Raw genomic sequence first — 19,889 nt, 5'->3', positions numbered from 1 at the left:
CAGGTGATTGTACAAACCTCAGTGATGCTCCAAGAAGAAACTGATTACCATCTATCGTCTCCCATCTTAATGTGGGCTTACACAGCCACACGCAGAAAAACAAGAGGTCAAAAGGTCGGCACACATTAATAACTCTAATGTCATGATCTATGCAGCAGAGAAGATCAATGCTATTGATCCAAAGCAATGTTCCTCAGACGCATGGTAAAGATTTACCCAGAGAAATCGCACTAATCATTTCTGACATTTCACATCAGCCACACCTCTCATGTGTTTGTATTGTCACAGCCTCTTAAATTAAATTGCACTTACATTCTTAATCTAAGTCCAGTAGATGTGGCTTTAACCTGGACCCATTTTACTATGTTTTTGTGTCTAAGTGACTAATGGGAACAGCAATCTTTTGAAAAGGGTCCAGTATTGACCGAGAAGGTTGTGACCAGCAGCTGCGAACCTTTTTCTTTTTTTCTTTTTAAAGAGTAAAATATCATCTTTGTTTAACAGTTTCGCTATTGCTAAACCCACCCGGCCTCATTTAAATAACCAATTCAGAAGATGACCTACTAAAGCCAAACAGAATCACTGTACTGTAAGATTACCAAACTCATTCATGTGGTAATTAGTTTGCTTCCCAATCACCTCTTGTAATATTACCCAATTGACTTTATTGCGTCCTTTATGAGCAAATTCTAATAAGGTGTGTTTAGAAATTTGGTGTCTGACAAATAAAGGGCTGAGAGCCGCTGGTATATCCCCACCAACACCACCTTTTGGTGATTTAGTGAACTTTAACCAGATGTCAAAGTGGATTGGAAGCTCATGTTAGCCCAATATCCTGCAGGGCTTGGAGTAAGTAAAGGTGGACTGGCAAATTATATGTTTACAATTTAAAATGATTATCTGATAAATTAAACAATAAGTTTGTCAGAGAACAGTGCAACATGCAGTATGGACATTAAATTAAGGTATATAGTAAAACATGTAATTCCTTTTAAAAATGTACATTACTTTATCCTCAACTAATATAAATGTGGTGTTATGCATCATGAATAAAATTTACTTTATTAAGTGGGCATCCTTACATTATCAGTAGTATCTATAAAATAAATTGAGTTCTATGTAGGGTAAAGGCATTTCAAAGTCAGTTTGGCATTCTGAAAAACAACCAAATCTAAACAATTCTTTCCTACATTACATACAGTTCCTTGAGCTGAATTTATGCCTGTCACTTTTAATTCAGTGTCTAACTATATTCTACTTTCTGTTTGGAGGAATCATATACTATACAATGGTCTCGGATATTTTCCTTCACCAGCCTGAGGTCTATCCTGCACTGACAGTCCCACTGATAAAACATATTGGCGCTGCACACTGCTGTACACTCATTCCCAACATCTTATCTCCATTTAGCTCAGGTTCTCCACCCTGTGGTGGCAGTGTACAGTGTACTTACTCGTGTGAACACACTAACGTGTTTCATGTAATTTCCAACATATTTTCAAAAGTTGTCAAATAATAGCAAAGACAAGACACCCACGTGTATGTAACAAAAAGACCACACAAGTAATTAAGCCGCCAAGGTTTAGTATAAAAAGGGCAATGAACGAAATGGCATCATTAACTATTTACAATGATCAATAACATTTAACTATACCCAAATAAAAAACAGAAACTTAAAAAAATTTAGATCTGGTTTCAAAATTTGCTTCAAAGATTAGTAAAAAAAAAAAAGAAAAATGTTTTTTTTTTATAAAGAATATCTAAAAAATATGAAACATGCAGAGCAAAAAAATATCAGCTGCCATTAGATATTTTACAGGACTAATAGAGGGATGGATGACATCTTCTATGTACAAAGTTCAAGACATCATTCACACACACATACACACACACAAAAGACACAACAACGGTACAAAAGAAAAGTACAACCAGTGAGTCAGTGGAGAAGACACATACTACATGAGCAAACAATCCTAGCTGGTTTACATTCAGAGGCCTCACGAAACAATTGTGGTTTTAATCATACTTAAACGCTTTATAAAAAGATGTTTCTGACTACAAGAGAAGGATTCATCATAAATCACTTACAAAAAAAAGCATGATGAAAAATAGAGAAATGAAAAAAAAACAGCACATGGAAAGTTACCCACTTGTCTTTAACCTGCCTTTTCATCTTACTTGGGTTAGTGATTTATTTAATTTCTCTTTAAGCTAGATGGAAGAAAATGACACACACACCCAAAAACAAAGGGTGCATCTTAAGTGTTTACTTTTTTTCTTACTCTAAGTGTCTAGAAAAAAATTAAAAATAAAGAAAAAGTGGAGTGTTCATATTTTGTGTATCTATGAGTGTACATGTGCACATTTCTACAAATAAATCACAGGTGCAAGACAGTATATTAAATGTGTGTGTGTGTGTGTGTGTATACACATCAATCTATTGGACGTGACAGTTGTCTTCTTGTTTATCTTTTTGCTCTGAAATCGTGTGTGAACTTAGTGAACCACGCGTAGGTTTCTCCTCACCACTCGGGGAGAGACACTTCCTGTTGAAGCTCTCAGCAGAGGGACTCTGGAAAGGTAAGGAGGCCAAAATCTGTCGAGGAAGAACAAGAAAAGACAGATGACAAAATGAAAGAGGAAAAACACACCGCTCTGGTCAATCCAACTGAAGCAAATGTGGGAGTCAGGAAGACACCCTGCTACAGGGATACCAGCACCTCGCATTCAGATCTATTCGTCTCCGTTCTTATTTTCTGTACTACGCCTGGTGGCAGACATTGTTCACAATACTCTGCTTTATACTGTTTAATGAGTATATTATATAATGCGACATGATTACCTGTTTTGCTGGCTTACAGAGATTGATGGCACATGTAGAATACTGTAGTGTGTGTGTGTGTGTGTGTGTGTGAGAGAGAGAGAGATGGTTCCTGCTACTAACCTTGGCATCAGATACAGATGCAGTCGGTCTGGCAGCCAGTCGAGGACTGCAGCGCTTCACCGTCGTTCTCCTCATGATGAAGGGACTGGCCTCCCCCATGGGTATATCAGCAAAACCTGGGAGATTACAAAACTATGACTTTTGTTTGTTGTTTTTTTCTATAGAGAATGAAACTCATAATTTAAAATGATTGCTTTGTTCTGGTAACTAGTATTCCACCCAGTGATTTATCATTTTTGTGCAACTGCATTCCATTTTTCATCTAAGTTACAAGCTAATCACGCAGTATCCCACACACATGAGAAGCCCACCTGCTTTAAAAGGACTAACACAAATACATCGACACAGAACACAAACTACTGGTGCTTTTTTTTTTTTCTCTTAACGTTGGTCAACTACAATCGTGGCTCCATTAGATTACCAGCCAACACGTACCCCTCTGCACCAGCTCAGGAAGTCCTTCTGGTCTGAACTCCTCCTCTTCCTGTTCAGGTCTCGGTTTTGGTGTAGTCGTGCTGGCTTTGATCTTTTTTGTCAGGTTGTGCAGGGCTTCCTGGGCACTGTCTTTATTACTGATGTCACGATGGGCCCGTTTCATTGAAGATGACCCCTGAGGAGACCTCTGTGGTGTTGAGGGAGCTGTGTTCTCAGTATTGTGATCCGGTTGTTCTTCCTGATGTTTGGAAGAGGACTTCCTTCCTGTGCGCCGGCGGTGAGTACCGTCAGTGCTGCTAGGGTTGATGTTAGTTTCGTTAGCATGTCGACTAGCAGTGAGCTGCTCCAGCCGGGTCGTCAGTGCATCATTGGTCTCTTCCAGTTTGTGGACTTTAACTATCAGGTTGCAGTATTTCTCAATGTTCTCATCTGCCTCGCTGCTTTTCTCCTCCAGGAGTTTGTTTAGTTCATCCAACTCGCTCTTCATCACCTCCAGCTCTCCGTTTCTCTCTTCTAACTCCTTCTTCCTTCCATCGAGGGCAGCCTCAAGTTCTTCCACCACCTTAGTTTTTTCCTCTGCCTCCAGCCTCTTCTGCTGCAAGGCAGTCTCCAGGTCTTCCATTTCCTTCTCTCTCTTCTCTGCTTCCCCCTTCAGCTGATTCAGCTCAGTCTGCACGGCCTCGCTGCTCTCTCGGCCCTCTGTAACAAAAACACGGCCCATGGTAATATTACTTAGCTTCACCTTCCTGATTTAATGTCCATGTTTAACAACAGAGATGCCCGAGTTCCTCTCCAATGACCTTGTTCTGTGTGTCTACTTCGTCCGACATGTTTTTATTTATCATGCTTTTCAAGTCATTTGATGAATGAATTTTTTGAATTTTGAGTTTTGAATTCAGACATGCCAGTTTGTAACATTTGCTCATCCTCCCTCGCTCCGCAGATAGCTACAGACACTGTTTATGACGTGATTTATTATGATATTTTGATTCAACGGGTTGCAAAAATCAAATACTAATTCAAGCATTTTCAAGCATTGTATCCAAAATTCAAGCACTTTTCAAAACTTTAAAACACAAAAAAAAAGCATTTTCAAGGATTTCAAGCATCCATACAAACCCTATTTCATAGCCCCCCTATTTCAAATAAGTAGCATGATATTATAATATATACTGTATATATTAAATAAAATGATCTCATTGTCTTCTAATATTAGCCTTTATCTGGAATTATTCAGATCTTGGATTGATTTGAAAATGTAAAAAATAAAAACACTGATGTCTGTGTCCACTGAGAATTCTAGTCGGTGAGAATTATGTATAAATGTGTTTTCACACCTGAGCTGTTTAACATTTCTTGCTTCTCCTGCTCCAGCTGTTTGCAAGTTTTCATCCAAAGCGTCATCTTGCTCAGGGCAGAGTCCCTCTCTTTAGACAGACGAGCAGCCTCAGATGTTAGCTCCGACACCTGAAATGGGTTGATCGAAAGTGGTAAGATTTAGTCATGTGAAAATATGTCGTGTGGTCATTTTAATATCCATACATTTTTAGGATACATGCTGAGTGGTTAGCCCACACAAATCCTTTTTAAAGGATGCCAGTGAAGTTTTATTTTCCTTTCCAAATTAAAGTATAAACTCACTCAAGGCTGACGTTGTTTATAGAATGGTTTAAGAACAGTTTGGTTTCCCTGACATTTTGAACCCGTTCTGCTGACTGACTGTGGCAGAGAAATAGCTGGATTAAAGCTTTTTTTCCTTTTCTTTTTTAAATAGGATAAAAGGTGACACAAAAGTAAAAGTACACTGGTGATGCATGGTGAAATAGATTATTTCAGAGTGCGTACCTGCTCTTCAAGCTGTGAAGCAGAACACTTGGATTTTTCCAACTCCTTCTCCATGGAGGCAACTGTAGACTGAAGGGTCTCTTGTTCTTCTGTTAGTTTATCTTTCTTTTCTTCTGCTCTTTGCTTCTCTTGTTCCAGGGAAGAAAGAGCTGAAGACAGATTATTTCTCTCAACTTCAATCAAAGAGAGGGAAGACTGCAATTCTTGTTTATCCACCTCAAACTGCTGCTTCTCCGCCTCTATTCTTTCCTTCTCTTCCTTTAATGAAGAAAGAGTTTGCTGCATGTCGCGTTTCTCCGTTTCTATCAAGGAGAGGCTAGACATGAGCTTCTCTCGCTCATCAGCTAACAGCCCCCTTGCTTGCTCCAGTTTTCCTTTCTCTTCTTCTACAGATGTGAGACTGCAACGCAGGTTACCTCTCTCTTGTTCCACTGAAAACAGGGTTGAGTGCAGTTTCTCTTTTTCCTCTGCCAGCCTTCTATTTTCTTCTTCTATCTGTTCTTTCTCTGCCATTAGAGACAAAATGGATTTTACTGAGGTGCGTCCCTGATCTGCTTCTGTCTCCAGCATCTCTCTCTCTTCCTCTTTAGCTTTTAGAAGTGTTTTAAGCTCCTTAATTTCATCTTCCAAAGCCTCAATACTGGTCCTCAGGTTGTTCCTCTCTTTCTCCCAATCCTCTCTCTGAGAGCGGAGCCTCTCTCCTTCTGTCTGCCACTCTTCCAGAGAAGACTGCAGACACGTTTTCTCTTTCTCCATCTCTACCAGCAGAGCCTGCATCCTCTCTTTCTCCCCTTCTGTTTCTGCACCCTTTTGTTCAAGGGAGATCTCTCTCTGCCGAGAGGCTTCCAGCTGTGCCTGAAGGTCATCCACTTGTCTGGTTTGCTTCCCTGTTTCCTCTCTCATTTCATTCTTCAGCTCTTCTACCCTACATTTCTGTCTTTCCTCTTTCTCTCTTCTATCTACCTCTGCCTTCTCCAAACCTCTCTCCAGCTCCTCCTTAGCGCCCTTCAGTTCTTCTATCTCTCGGTTTTTTGTCTCTAGCTCTCTCTCCATGCGTTCTTTCTCAGATCTCAGGTTGTCCAGTGTGGCTGAGAGCTCGGATAATCTCTCTCTAAGCTCTCGTTTCTCCTCATCCACCTGGGGATCAGGAGGTGGTGAGGGGTGAAGAAAGGAGACAAGCCAAGGGTGGAGGAGAAAACCAGGACAGAAAGGTAACATGAGAGGAAAGGGAGGAGAAATCGGATTAATATATTGCTTGGCTTACAACTGTTGATTAGTATTTGAACATAAAGAAACCATCACGTATATACACAGCAAAGGACATCAGACAGCCAAACACAGAGGCATATGAATGTACCTTCTCCCTTTCTTCCTCCAGCTCAGCTTTGGCTGTTTCTGCCTGTGTAAGAAAAGTTGTAAGTTGCATTTAATACTAACAAATTTTGACCTTTGATCAGACCAACCATGCATGTGAATTTTTTCTAGGCAATGGTAAAACAGACGTAGTGGTCAGACATATATACTGTCAATGTTTACAGCAAAATACCTGTAGTACAGCTTCTTCTAGACTTTGCTCTTCCTCTTCCTTCTCTCGCTCCAGAGCATCAATGCGATCTTGCAGTGAGTCAGACTTCCTCTGGGCAGCTAGACAAGTTGAGAGTAGCAATTAGGCTCACAAAACTCAAGAGGTTGTGTAATTTCAAAGGATGTTTAAAGTCACCTTTGAGCAGCTCTCCCATCTTCTTCTTCTTCCTCTCATCCGACTCAATTCGGACCTGGAGCTTTTCAATGCCAGTCTTCATCTGCTGGACCTCTTCTTGTGTAGAGTTAAGACGAGAGGCAATCTCTCCTTTCTCTAGCAGAGAGGACTCCAGAGACTGTGAGAGACGACACACTTCACCCTCTAAAGCCTTGAGGAGAAACAGGAGGCCAAAATGGAGGATTAGAAAATAGAGGGTATATGAATGTTCAGTGGTACATAAACTCTATTTTAAAAACATTCCGACTGTAAATGATTTTTAACACACAAATGAGTTCTCTGAGGAAACACAAAATGAATACATTATGACCTCCTCACCTGTATCTTGCTGACCATGGACTCAGTGTTGTGATTGGCCGACGTGTGGTCTTCTTTGATCTTGTCCAGCTGCCCGATTAGCTCCTCTCTTTCTCCACTCTGTTGGGATATTTCCTGTTCCAGCACTTTAATCTGCTCTAACAGCTTTAGAGAATGAGGAAAAAATGCGTGAGAAAAGGGAATTAATAATAATTAATGGAATACATATATTAGCCATTAAAATTAAAGAGTGAAAAACGTTGTGCATCTTCAAATGGCCCAAAGATGCCCACCTAACAAGGTGACAGACTGCTATCAGTGTAAGCCAACTCTAAATAGAAGCCTCTTTTGACCTGTATGATACAGGTTAAACGATATGTACATACCTGTTGCCTCTCTGTCTTAATTTTCTCCATGCAGCTTTGCAGGGCTTCATACTCTTTTCTCCCTGCTCTGATGTCGTCCTCCAGGATGGAAATTAGGTTCCTGGTGTCACAGTCAGTCTTCTCTCGACTGTGAACTTTCTCTCTCCATTGGCCCAGAGACTTGTTCAGGTCATCTCGCTCCTCGGCGCAGGACACGAGTTCAGTCCTCAACTGGTTTAGCTGGAGAAATAGTAAGATTTAGAATAGTTATGCCTTGCTGATTGATCAGTCAGCACACCAAGTTCAGTAACGTCTTGCTGGGTTGTCAGTTTTTTTACAAGGAAAAACTGAAACGCTTGAGTCCTACGTATTGCTTTGATTTATAATTTTACAGATGCACACACAGTAATTTATTTAGCTGTCTAAAATCCAGTATTTGATGTTTTAGCTCATAATTTGACAGAGTGCTCACCTCGGTAGTAAGTGTTTCTATCTGCTGCTCCATGCCTGAACAGATCCTCCTCTGGTTATCCAGCTCATCCCCCAATTTGGTCTTCTCCCCCTGCAAAGACTCCAGCTCAGACTCCATGCCCAGGATGTGCTGCTCCAGGTTGGCTTTCTCAGAGCGAACCCTCTTCAGCTCACTCTCCTGCTGAAGGAATTTCTCATCCCACCCACCTACAGAAGCAAGGAAAATATCTAATCAATACCAAAGTGCAATAACATAGTACACACACCTTAAAGCCTTCACAGTCCTATATAAATCACGCTGTGCCATCATATAAAGACAAACCATGGCTGCACACTGTTTCAGATTGAGGTTTAAAATCAGTAAATAATCTTGCATGGTGAAGTTAAGCCCTCTGATACAGTAAACTAGAAAAACATTTACCTTTGGCCATCTCCAGTCCTTCCAGCATCTCCATAACATCAGCCAGCTGGAATTTAGCTGTTTGCAGCTGTAGAGTTAATGTGTCCTTCTCTTCTGACAGCTGAGTCAACTATTAATGAGCACAGTATTAGTATCTGTTTATAATTAAGTGGTAGTGTAAAGATGTATGATTTGGCATTCTGCTATTTCTTTTCTACCCCCATACCTGGTCCGTGAGGCCTTTCTTTTCCTCCAAAGCGATGGTCAGCTTATGCGCTGCACCCTGTGCCGCCTCCTCTGCTGCATGAACTCTCTTCTCTGAGTTTTGAACTTGGACTTCCAGTTCGGCGGTCAACTCCATTCTCAGTGCGAGGTTGGACCTCAGTAGGTCAAACTCTGAGCGCAGGGTCTGGATTTCTTGTTTTGTGATCATTTCTGTGAAGTGGTCGAGGTCACCTTGTACCTGGGATGACTCTATCGCTGTCAGACAGATGTGTATTACATGTATTAAGTTATTTAAACATCATTGATCAGAATTTTAATACATAAAAACACTTTTATTTTTAAGTTTCAAAATAACCCCTTGAAAAGTTGAATTACCACTGTTATTAAAACTATCAAAAGTAAACTATTTTTTGTTGAAATCATGTTAAAAATTACATTTAAAAAAAAAGTTAAAAAAAACAAAGAAAGACCTATTTAACGAAACTGCAGTCATGAACACCATTTAATTTCTCACCAGAGGATTCTAACTGTCTGGTCTCGCCAACAGAGGACGATGACAGAGAAAGCTCAGAGATTTCAGATGTTCGAACAAGAATATCTCTGGGACTACAGCTGTCTTCAGGAAGCTGCAAGAAAGAAGACAAAATTAAAACGGTCATAATCAAAACAAAGAACTGAATGCACAAACATTTGAATGCAAAAATATTTCTTTCTAATAGAGAAATATCAGTAGCATCCATCATGTTCCCTGATTACATTAATGATAAAATAAATTAATTACGTGTCCCCAAACTTAAACCCATGAAAGCATCATGACTGAAGGACAAATACACAGTGTAATAGTTTTCTACCTGATCTAAGGATTGCTGTTGTTGCTGCTCCTTGTGACCCCTCATTTCCTCAACATCGGCCACATGTGCCTCCCTTTCCTTGTCCAGATGTTCCTTGTTCATCTCTTGCTCAACGACGTCCTCCTTAAACACCAGATCTGGCTCACTAGCAGGGTGGAGGGGAATTCGATTTATCATGTAATAAAGCACATACAACTCACAAAAGCATTTTGTGTATTTGTGCTTAGTATAAAACTCGTACCTGAACGCCTCGTCAGACTGGTGGGAAAGTTCACCCAGTTCAGACACAATAGGGCTGAGCTGTTCTTTTACTGGAAGGGACTCAGTATTGGTGCTTGTGTCAAGTGTTGGCTCTACATCAGTCTGCCCTGCTGCTTCTGCTGAGGAAACCGTTATGGACAATTCAATGTATTCCCAGTAGCAGTGTGTTTTGTGAAAAAACACTAATCTAGCTTTGGTTTACACTCACCGGCAGTATCCTTTTCCTCAGTCTCCATGTGGTCGATTTTTTCTGCTGGGTTCTGGGTTCCCTGCGATTCTAAGAGTTGCTGTATGAGGCTGTGTTGTTGGCCCGCCTGCTCCTGCAGTGACTCATACTGCTGCTTGAACATGGTCAGATCTTTCTGTAAGCCCGCCAACTTCTGGTTCAGTTCTGCCTGCTCTGCCTCAAACTGTTGGCGCCTGTGATCCAAAATCAAAGTGATGCTATTATAATTCCAGCTAATTTTAATACAAAACAATTATAAAGAATATACATACTGAAGACATTACCTATAGTGACTAGGCCTGCACGATTCAAGAAAAAATATGAATCACGATTTTTTTAGCTTAGAATTGATACCACGATTCTATGCCACGATTGTTTTCTCACAAAGTGTAACGTTTTTTGCACACATGAACCAAGACTAAACAAATTGGCAGTATCAAACTAGATTTATTGGTTGGCACCTATAGCACAGTGTGCATCATCACAACCCTGTAAACACAGAGGCCTCAATGAAGAGAAAGGAGAGCATTGCAACTATTTTTAAAACTCACAAAAGAAAGTAGTAGTGTATCTGATGCAGTTTGTAAAATTAAATGAGAATTGAAAAAATAACAGGATAAACCGAGATTGTGATTTTATATTGATTAATCGTGCAGACCCAATAGTGACTCATACAAACTCAGGATGTACTGTACCTCTCTCGGTTCTCCTGATCAGTCCTCTTGCTGCTTATCTCCAGCTGCTCTGTAAGTGAAGCCACCTCTTCTTCATGCCTCTCTATGCTTTGTTGTAACAGCATCTTCTCCTCCGTTACATGACTTACACTAGACTGTAGTTTAATGTTCTCTTTATCCAGCTGGTTATAGTTCCTTTCCAGCTGAAGCTTTTCCTCAACTACTCGATTCAAGTTAGAGATCAAGTTATTTTTCTCGGACGTTAGCTCACTTAGTTTAGCTTTGAGTTGGACTTTTTCCTCGTTTATCAGATTGAGGGAAACATCTAGTTGGGCTTTCTCCTCGACAACCTGCCTAAGGGTGGATTCAGCTTCAAGTTTCTCTGCAGTCATTTGATCGATATTCTGCTTGTCTTCAGTTAACTGCTGAATGTTGGCCTGCAGTTGTTTGTTCTCCTCAGATAGCTTGTCTAAACTGGATTCCAGCTGTTTCTTCTTTGCAGATACTTCAATCATTTTAGTTTCTACTTGCTCTTTGTCATCTGTTACCTGTTTCAAAGTAGTCTCAAGGTTGTTTTTTTCTTGTTGTAATTGGTTAAGATTACGGTCTTTGTCCTCGATTACCTGCCTGAGAGTTGTCTCTAACTTGACATTTTCCTCTGTGGTCTGACTTAGTTTAGACTCTAAAGCAATAACCCTCTCCTCCAGCTGTTGTTGTTTGACAGCGTCCTCTTCCAGACGAGTTATTTCACAGCTTCTCTCCATCAGCTCCTCCCTAGCTGTGATGTACTGTGTCTCCAGCACTGAGTTCTGAGATTGGACCTCCTCCAACCGGCCTTCTAAGACAGAGACCTGAAAGGTTAAGAGTTGAGATTGAATCAAACCAGCGATATTTTAGGGATTAGGGATCTTTTGCAACAGGAGCATGTGAAAATGATGCACAATGGGGTCTGAATTTTCGCTACCGGTAACTCGGATATTTGAAGTTTCATAACTGCCTGATTTATTTAGACTTAAAGGAAAGCTATTAAAATATTGAGCTCCAAAGGATAATCAAAATGAGTTAAGTCTAGCATTTGTGGCACAAAATGATTTGGATAGACTTTTGTGTATGATGGTGGCTCTACCTGGGCTCTGCTGTCCTCCAGCCTGGCCTCCATGTCAGACATCTTGGTTTGGTGGTGGGCTAGATTAGCCTCCAGTGACTTTATGGTTCCCTTCAGCTCCTCTGCCTGACTGTCAAAAGAGTTCATGGCAGTCTCGTTGTCCTCCAGGTCCATTTGCAGCATCTCCAGCTGCACCTTAATGTAACAAAATATAACGCAAGAATAACGCAAGTTCTTAAGGTAATCACACACACACACACACGCACGCACGCACGCACAAGTAACCAACCTTGATTTTGTTCATGGCAACCATCTTTTCCTTCAGGAGCTCTAAGGTTTTGGACTGCTCTGTCTCTGCTTTATTCAGCTTCTCCTTCAGACTCTTTATCAAGTTGTCCCTCTCCTCTAAGCCGTGTGAAGCAGCCGACAGAGTTGTCTTCATGGTTTTAATCTCCTCCCGTCGAGAAATTAATTCGGTTTTAGCAGCAGACACTGATTTCTTAGTGGCTTCAAGCTTCTCTTTGAGAATATTCTCTACGTTGAGGAAATGTTCAACCTCCAAAGCACGACTCTCTGACTCTTTGCTCATCTTCTCTGTGAGCTCTTTGATCTCTTTCTCCAAAGTAACAATCACACTCATTTTCTCCGTCACTGTGTTCTCCAAGTTGGACTTGATCTTAATAGTGTAGGAGTGATTTTTCTCAAGAGCTTCTAGATGCTTCTTTAGGTCAGCATGGGACTGGTTGGCCACGTCCAGTTCATTCCTCAAGACGGGAAGCATCTCTGCTGCATCTCTGCTTTCTGTGACCTCTTTTTCTAAGGAAGATATCTGCTCCAGAAGGTTGTTGATCTTCTCAGTGTGAGCCTGCTGGAGGTTCTTCATGAGAAATATTTGTGTTAATGTTTATTATTTGTAAGTACAGCACATGGAATGAAATGGCATTGAATGAAACAAAATACCATTTATTTTTTAAAGAACAATATTTTACCTCAGCCTCTTTCTTTGTCTCTTGAACTACATTTTCCAGCCTAGCTTTTTGTTTCTCCAGAGACAAAACCTGAGCTTCCGCCTCTCTGAGCTGCTTATCCTTCTCTGCTGTGTGGCTCCGAAGATCCTGCAGCTCCTCCTCCAACTGTCTGAGCTCTTCTGATTTCTTCTCATGCATCTTTTTTTGCTCCTCTTCATTGTCTGACAGTGTCTTAATTCGTTTCTGCAACTCAGCTCCCAGTTGCTCCTGGGCCTTTAGGAACTGATCCGTAGAACTGACCTATACATGAACAGAAGATTCAACCAGAGCTTTTATTTTTTAGGTAGGGAATAAAGTAAGAAATAAGACCAAACAATACCAAACATAATGTGAAAGCACAGGGTATACCATTAGCAGAATAGATTTGATTTAACTTAATTTGCCACTGAAATTAGAAATAATCAGTCAAAGACTCTTTTTCTTCTAGTGCCATATATGTTGGGTAAATATGAAATGTTTGAAGATACTTTGATCATGAGACCTTATATTGCAATCCATTACAACACCACTATATACAGCCTATACATTTTCTATGATAGTTGAATCAACTTCAAAAGAAAAGAAAGACAGGCAATCTGATTTTAAATCTGTTTTTGTTGCATTCCAGTAAAACAAACCTTGTTTTTGGTGAGCAGCAGCTCTTGCTGAGCCTCCTCCAACTGCAGCTTGAGCTGCTCGGCCTCTTCAACCTTTGCTGAAATACTCTCCTCACACTGCTTCAGCAGCACAGCCTTCTCGTCTGCCAACCTGATGGAGATCAGACACCAATGGAAGAGAATATGCATGTTAAAAGCAAGCTACAGTTATCGTTTCCCCCTAGGAAAGAATGGGAACATCATTTTCATAATCGACTTGTATCATAAGACGCTAATTAGGCATCCAAAAGAATTGTATTGTTGCTGTATCAATTATTCTCTTAAACCCTGCAATTCCATTTTGCACAGAGACGCAGGGTAAAATCAAAAGCAGGGCTGTTGTATTGGAAAAGAGTCCATTCAAAATGATTAACTAAACAACAACGACAAAAACTCCTACCTGGCAGTTTGCTCCTCCTGCTGTGCAGTGGCCTGAGCGATGCTCTCTCTCAGCTGGTTGATCTCTGATTGGCCCAACTCAACCAGCTGGTCTTTGGAGCGAGCCAGGTCGCAGGCTGCCTGGTGTTCGGCCTGCAGCTCTGTGATTGTCCTCTCAGCCTGCTCTGCTTGAGTCATTTTCTTTTGCAACTGCAATTCCAGCCCTTTGACCTGTTCAAATAAAAGAACTAAGTTATAGTAAAAAATAAATAAAAACAATGGCTATTGGTGATACTTCTTTATAAAAAAATTATTAAAATTTAAATTTGATTCTTAAAAATCGTTTTGTGGGGAAAAAAAAATTTTGTAGACCACATTAAGCTGCACCTGTCTGAGAAATTTCAAGTCAATCGCATGGGGGGCGTGGCTTTTTAAAGTTAGCATTTTCAAGCCTTAATTACAGTGCCACCATGTGGCCAATTGGGTTCATATTTCTATAGAAGCACATGAACACCATTACCAGTTACGGTAACCATATACAACAAATAATGACTAATAACAGACAAACACAGAAGGGTGCTACAGCTTTGCAGTTTGAACCCTTATAAATCACCTGTGCTTCAAGCTGAGCCACTTGCACAGCAACATTCTCCAGGTCTTTGGTTTGCTTCTGTCCGGCCTCGGAGAGTTTAGACTGGAGCTTGTTGTGCTGATGCTCCCTCTCCTCCAACTCTGTGCTCTTGTTGAGGAGTTCTCCCTTCAAGGAATCAATTTGAGCAGACAGGCTGGCCTTGTCTCCCTCTAAGCTTGAGAGCTGTTTCTACAATAGTGAGTAGACATGTTTCAGCCCATAGAATCTCCAAAGTGTAATTAATGGCAATCATCAGAATATATCACATCCTAGAATGCAGTGGGCAACACAGGTTGAAGATTTCCACATTTAATTGACTTCTTTAGGTTTCTTTAACAAAGAAATGATCTTTTACATTAAAAATGAATCATTTGTGAATTCAAAGCAAACCCAACATGTAATAGGTTCTTTCAGTATGCTTAAGTAGGCGGGTTTATCCCGTAGGATAAACTGTGTGTTATATCTTTCATGATCTATAATATGAGTGAATATACGTATTTGAAACCACAGCACCTTACCTTGATGTCGTCATTAACCTCATTCAGTGAGATAAGACTGTTCTCCAAGTTGGCAATTTTGTCAGTGAGGTCTTTTTGCACTGCCTCAGTTTGATTTATTAAGGTCTCCTTTTCTTTCTTCCACTCCAGCAGAGCTTGATGTTCTTGTTTCAGTTCCTTACAGTCATTCTGACTTGCAGCCAGACTGGATTTAAGCTCTCGGCTCTCCTTTTCGATTACTGTCAATCTGTTGGTCAGCTTCTCCATCTCTTGCTTATGTTTCTGCAGTTCACTCTGAGATCTACATTGTAATAATTAAATTTAAAATGATTGATGTGGTATGGAACACTTTTTACTCTTTCACAAACTGTGACTGAACATTCTTCTTTTCTACAGCACAGCTTTCCCTACCTGTCATTTTTGGTCTCTGCATCAGAAAGGGTCTTCTTCAAGTTGTCCAACTCCCGGGCCGCAGTCTGAATCTGCTGTTCCAGTTTAGTGTGAAGTCTTTTCAGCTCCTCCGCCTGCCCATCTGATTTGCCTGAAGAGCAAAAAGACAAACAAGTTCAAATCAGATACTTCAGATAACGCTCTAAAATACCTGCTGCCATTCCCACAACTAATTAACCTTTGAGGTCATCTAATAATCCCTGGGCGCGTTTGAAGCTCTGGTCTGCGCTCTTCTTCTCATCCTCCAGCTGACACAGACGCCGGCTGCTCTGGTCCAACTGGACAGTCACACTGTTCTTCTCTTTCTGCAGCTCCTGAAGGGGAGAAACAAACAGGCGAGAACATGAGTGGAAGCAGTGTGGTTAGTTTTTAGTTGGCCTTAAAGGGCTGTTTAAACTAACAAACAAAAAAAGCTATATCAGTAGACTTTCTAGTTGTCAGTTCACAATCAAGTTTAAGTGGATATTCTCCTTAAAAGTCAACCCACCTCCATTTTCTTGCGGAGGTCTTGCTCTTTAGTCTGGCTGGCTTGAAGGCTCTGCTCTGACCTCAGCAGTTTCTGTTTCTGCTCCTCCAACTCCTTTGCCATTTGACTCTTCTGGAAGCACATCTGGAGGGAGACAAAAGGAGAGAAGAGTTTAAGATGAGAAAAGAGAAGTAAAAGGGTTTCCAAGTTAAGCTGTGTAAAGAAAGAATTAATCAGAGTAGAGAAAGGAATAGTAGAAATTAGATGTTACAAAGGTACCTTCTCCATGTCAGCCTGCAGTACGTTGTGGTCTTTTTTGGACTGTTGGATCTCTTGTGTTAGCTTGGTTCTGGTCTGGTTCAGCTGCTGTTCCAAAGCCTGGTGAGAAGTCTGCAGCTGAGCAAGCTCCTACACAAAATATAACAGAGACAAAAAAAAAATATAATAATAATAATAATAATAATATTTGTTAAAACTTAAACACATTAAAGGTCTAATAATGTTATGACTCCAGCCTGTTGCACCTTTTGACCGTTTCTCTCTTGGTCCTTGAGTTTCTGCTCCAGGGCTCGTTTGCAGCTCTCAGCGTTGTGCCTTTGACAGCTCATCTCCTCTGAGACTTGTTTCAGCTTCTGCTCAACTGATGAACACTATAAACAACCAGGAGAAGCGTTGTCATTCTCATGTTATTAGCCATCTTGCCTACAATTAACTACGTAATCGAGCAGAAATATAACAAAACTAAATTAAACCTATTAATTGAGTCTCCAACCATGAAAGCCTACCTTGGCCACAATCTGCTGGTGTTTGTCTGTGGCCTGATTCAGCTCTTGGCTGGTCTTAGCCACATCTCTATCCCGTTCATTCAGGTCTTTACGGGCCTGGTTCAGTTGGGTTTGCAGTTCCTGCAGCTTGGAGGCCTGGTTGCGAATTTCCTTCTCCTGAGTGGACAGATTCCTTTCCAGCTCTGACACACGGCCACGCAGTTCTAATGAACAAAACATTCAAGAAAAAAAATGAAGTCTTGTTGTTGGACAAAATCAGGATATGTAACTTAAAAGGAGCCATTTTTCAGAGGAAGTAGATGTGCAAAATAAAAGACCCCCTAATAATTCACAAAGAAGATACCAAACACTAGACAAGAAATGTATTCTAAATTTATAAACAGTCCACCTTGGTTGATGGTCTTCAGCTGCTCCATCTGTTGGGAGGATCCACAGGGGCTCGGCACTGTTCTGGAAGAGCTAATCCGCTGGCTGGTCTTAATAGGCGTCTCCTCGTGGGCGTCCCACAGGGACATTCCCCGCCTCTTCAGAGGCGTTTCCATTGCATCCTGAGACTGGCGGCTGTGGGCCTGATCCTGCTGTTGCCATGGGAATATGGAAGATCCAGCTTGGCGGGCAGCAATGTCTTTGTGGCTTACACTGACTGAGGACTGATTCAACAGCTAGAAGAGAAGAGACAAGTTAACATTATCAACATCAAGTTATCATCATGATCATCATCATCATCATCAACTACAAACAAACCAGCATAATAAATATAAGTAATGTTCTCACTTTGACCTGCAGGACTTTGAGTTCAGTCTCCAGCCTTTTCCTTTCTTCCAACTCCTGGCTGTATTTCACTTGAAGCGCATCTAGTCTGTTATCTATGGAACACAAATACAAACATAATCTTAGAGCAACTGACAATCTTTGGCTCATATACAAAAAATTCAAGTAGATGAGAAGAAGCATTATCACTATCATTTGCATTAATACCAACCTGACAGGAAAGCAGAAAAAGAGAATAGCATACATTTATAAAATACATACAGCAGGAACTTGAGACACATGATAAAAAAACTGAAATACCCTGCTGTCCGTAGAATGGGACTGGAGCCGGGGTAGGGAAACTTTTCTTGGGTGTAGTGTAGGGCTGAAGATCAGAGGACGAAGATGACAATGAGGAGGAGCCAGCAGGCTGCGAACGATCCAGTTCATTTTTGTACCTGAGCAGATGGAAAAACAACAAAGAGGGCATTAACACTTATTTAGGAGTTGGGGATTTCAGTGCTCATGTTAAGTGTGACTTACTCAGTACTTGACAAGGCAACAAGTTACAGGAGCTACATTGTAAAATATGCAGTTTCAAAGACATTGAACTCACTTCTTAAGTTCCTGCTCCAGTCGCTCTATTGTCTTCTTGCAGGAGTTCAGCTGACCGTCCAGGTAGCTCACCTAGATTTAGGAAAATGATTCAGTAAAGGTATTTTTTCTTCCTGTACATTTGATTTGAAGAAAAAAAAAAAAAACTTGTTTGATGGCTTTAAGTACTATTGTACTACGGCGGATATTTCTTACTTTCTCACATCAGTAACTGACCTGCTGCTCTTTGACTCCTAGATCATGGACAGCTTTTTGACGAGCTTTCTCCAGAGAATCACACGACTCTAGTAACGACTGGTTCTCTCTTTTCAGAGCCGAGGTCTCGGTACGTTCACTGTCCGCCTGTAGAAAGAGAAACATGGGTAATAAATAAACAGATTTCAATAGAAAAAAGAATTTCCACTTCTGTTAGGACAATGCAATAGTAATTTCCCCAAGGGATTTAATAGTTTAGTTTATATATACTCATTGATGACAATCTGTTTTCAATCCATTCCTCTTAAATACTGACCTTTTGCTTCTGTTTTTGCAGGGCGGCCTCTAGGGAGTCCAACTGAAACTGTTTCTGGTTCCTGTCCTTTTTCAGTTTGTCCAGCTGGACTTCCATCTCCTGGATTTTCTGCAGGGCTTTCGCTGGAAGTCCATCCTTCCACTCCTCCACCGCCCAGCTCATGGTTTATAACCTGACTAAACAGACATCAATTTATTTGAAAGGCGAAACAATTCTAAGCTGCACATTGACTGAACAGTTCAATATTGATACAGACATGACCAATAAGTAACGTTAGGGTAACTGCTAAGTTCTGTGTGTATTAACGTTACTTTGCCATATCATGACAACGAATGTTTTTGTCCTAACAACAAAACAATGGACAGGAAGAGTTTAGAGGTAACGTTAAATCTCATTTTCCGTCAAGGTTAGCTAGCTATATAGTTAGTCAAATAAAAGTACGCTAACGTAATATAAGTTAGCTACCGTTAATCAGCTGTAACCAGAAAACGACAACTCTTTGCTTCATTGACCTTGCGTTGATGTATGACACCTCATTTGTAAAGAGACGATGTTTGCGTTATCTTTTACCAATTGGTGGGGGCATTGTAAAGTTAGCTAACGTTAGCTACGTTACTTTACCGTAGCTAACATGACGTCGATGCTACCGCATTAGCTAGTTGCAATGCTATTTATTGATAAATCACGCTAGATAAACCCACCTCTGAAGATTAGTTAGTGAATTTAACTAGCGTTAATTTAAAGAGGGCCACAGACGTAACGTCAGCAGTAATTGTTTTTGTTGTAACGTAACTTGACGTTAACGTAAACTGGATGAGCAAGGTTTTTAAAAAAAACGTTAATTTGATTTTTAAACAAAAATCAGCCAATTAACGGCTGGAGATTACTACTATGTGTTGTGAAATGACACGAGTTAACGTTAACTTAAGGCTCAAATAAATCGCTATAGGAGTAAACGTAGCTACACTTACTTTGGGCGCGATGGCGATGCTTTTGTACTAGACTGTTGGTTAGGTTGTTCTTGAAAAATTCAAACGCCACCGGAACAAACCGCAATTCACTCAACTCTGTGGCCATTGGCTAGTTCTTGTTCCGTCAGTCATACAACGCACACGATTGGTTTACTTTGCTTTGTCTCAACAATGCCACCATGTGGTGTGACTTTTTAATGTCTTACCACCATAGACAGTTAAAGAAAAATTACCACCAGCGTTATCAATACCCGAAACGCCTAAACTACACGTTGTGGTCATAGTCAAACTTTAGGCTGGGACGACAAGGTCGT

General features: G+C 40.7%; 1 protein-coding gene across 3 annotated transcripts; it reads right to left on the bottom strand.

The window, feature by feature from the left end:
• Window positions 1-2,276: 2,276 nt before the first annotated feature.
• cenpf (centromere protein F) lies at window positions 2,277-19,681 on the bottom strand. 3 transcript variants are annotated; one of them, XM_034872879.1, is made up of 38 exons: window positions 19,576-19,681; window positions 18,605-18,780; window positions 18,310-18,435; window positions 18,095-18,165; window positions 17,800-17,936; window positions 17,503-17,594; window positions 17,117-17,390; window positions 16,729-16,931; window positions 16,468-16,593; window positions 16,223-16,351; window positions 15,965-16,087; window positions 15,656-15,791; window positions 15,439-15,568; window positions 15,049-15,328; window positions 14,513-14,719; window positions 13,922-14,130; window positions 13,504-13,633; window positions 12,848-13,126; window positions 12,148-12,735; window positions 11,880-12,053; window positions 10,775-11,604; window positions 10,062-10,273; window positions 9,834-9,972; window positions 9,593-9,737; window positions 9,256-9,367; window positions 8,743-8,996; window positions 8,538-8,646; window positions 8,118-8,323; window positions 7,667-7,885; window positions 7,302-7,445; window positions 6,945-7,134; window positions 6,771-6,868; window positions 6,582-6,623; window positions 5,225-6,361; window positions 4,717-4,846; window positions 3,380-4,078; window positions 2,945-3,060; window positions 2,277-2,596 (listed from the first exon to the last, which is right to left on the bottom strand). In XM_034872879.1, exons 2-38 carry the CDS (start codon window positions 18,764-18,766, stop codon window positions 2,438-2,440), a joined length of 8,517 nt encoding a protein of 2,838 aa, XP_034728770.1. In that variant the 5' UTR covers window positions 18,767-18,780; window positions 19,576-19,681; the 3' UTR covers window positions 2,277-2,437. The 3 variants fall into 3 exon arrangements, with proteins under 3 accessions (XP_034728770.1, XP_034728787.1, XP_034728779.1); XM_034872896.1 differs by having other exon boundaries at window positions 8,743-8,990; XM_034872888.1 differs by having other exon boundaries at window positions 9,834-9,969.
• Between the last annotated feature and the right edge of the window lie 208 nt (window positions 19,682-19,889).

Source organism: Etheostoma cragini, chromosome 1 (genome assembly GCF_013103735.1).
Source record: "Etheostoma cragini isolate CJK2018 chromosome 1, CSU_Ecrag_1.0, whole genome shotgun sequence".
Classification (NCBI taxonomy): Eukaryota; Metazoa; Chordata; class Actinopteri; order Perciformes; family Percidae; genus Etheostoma; species Etheostoma cragini.
The sequence above is the reverse complement of the archived record's forward strand: the minus strand, read 5'-3'. Positions and strand labels throughout refer to the sequence as shown.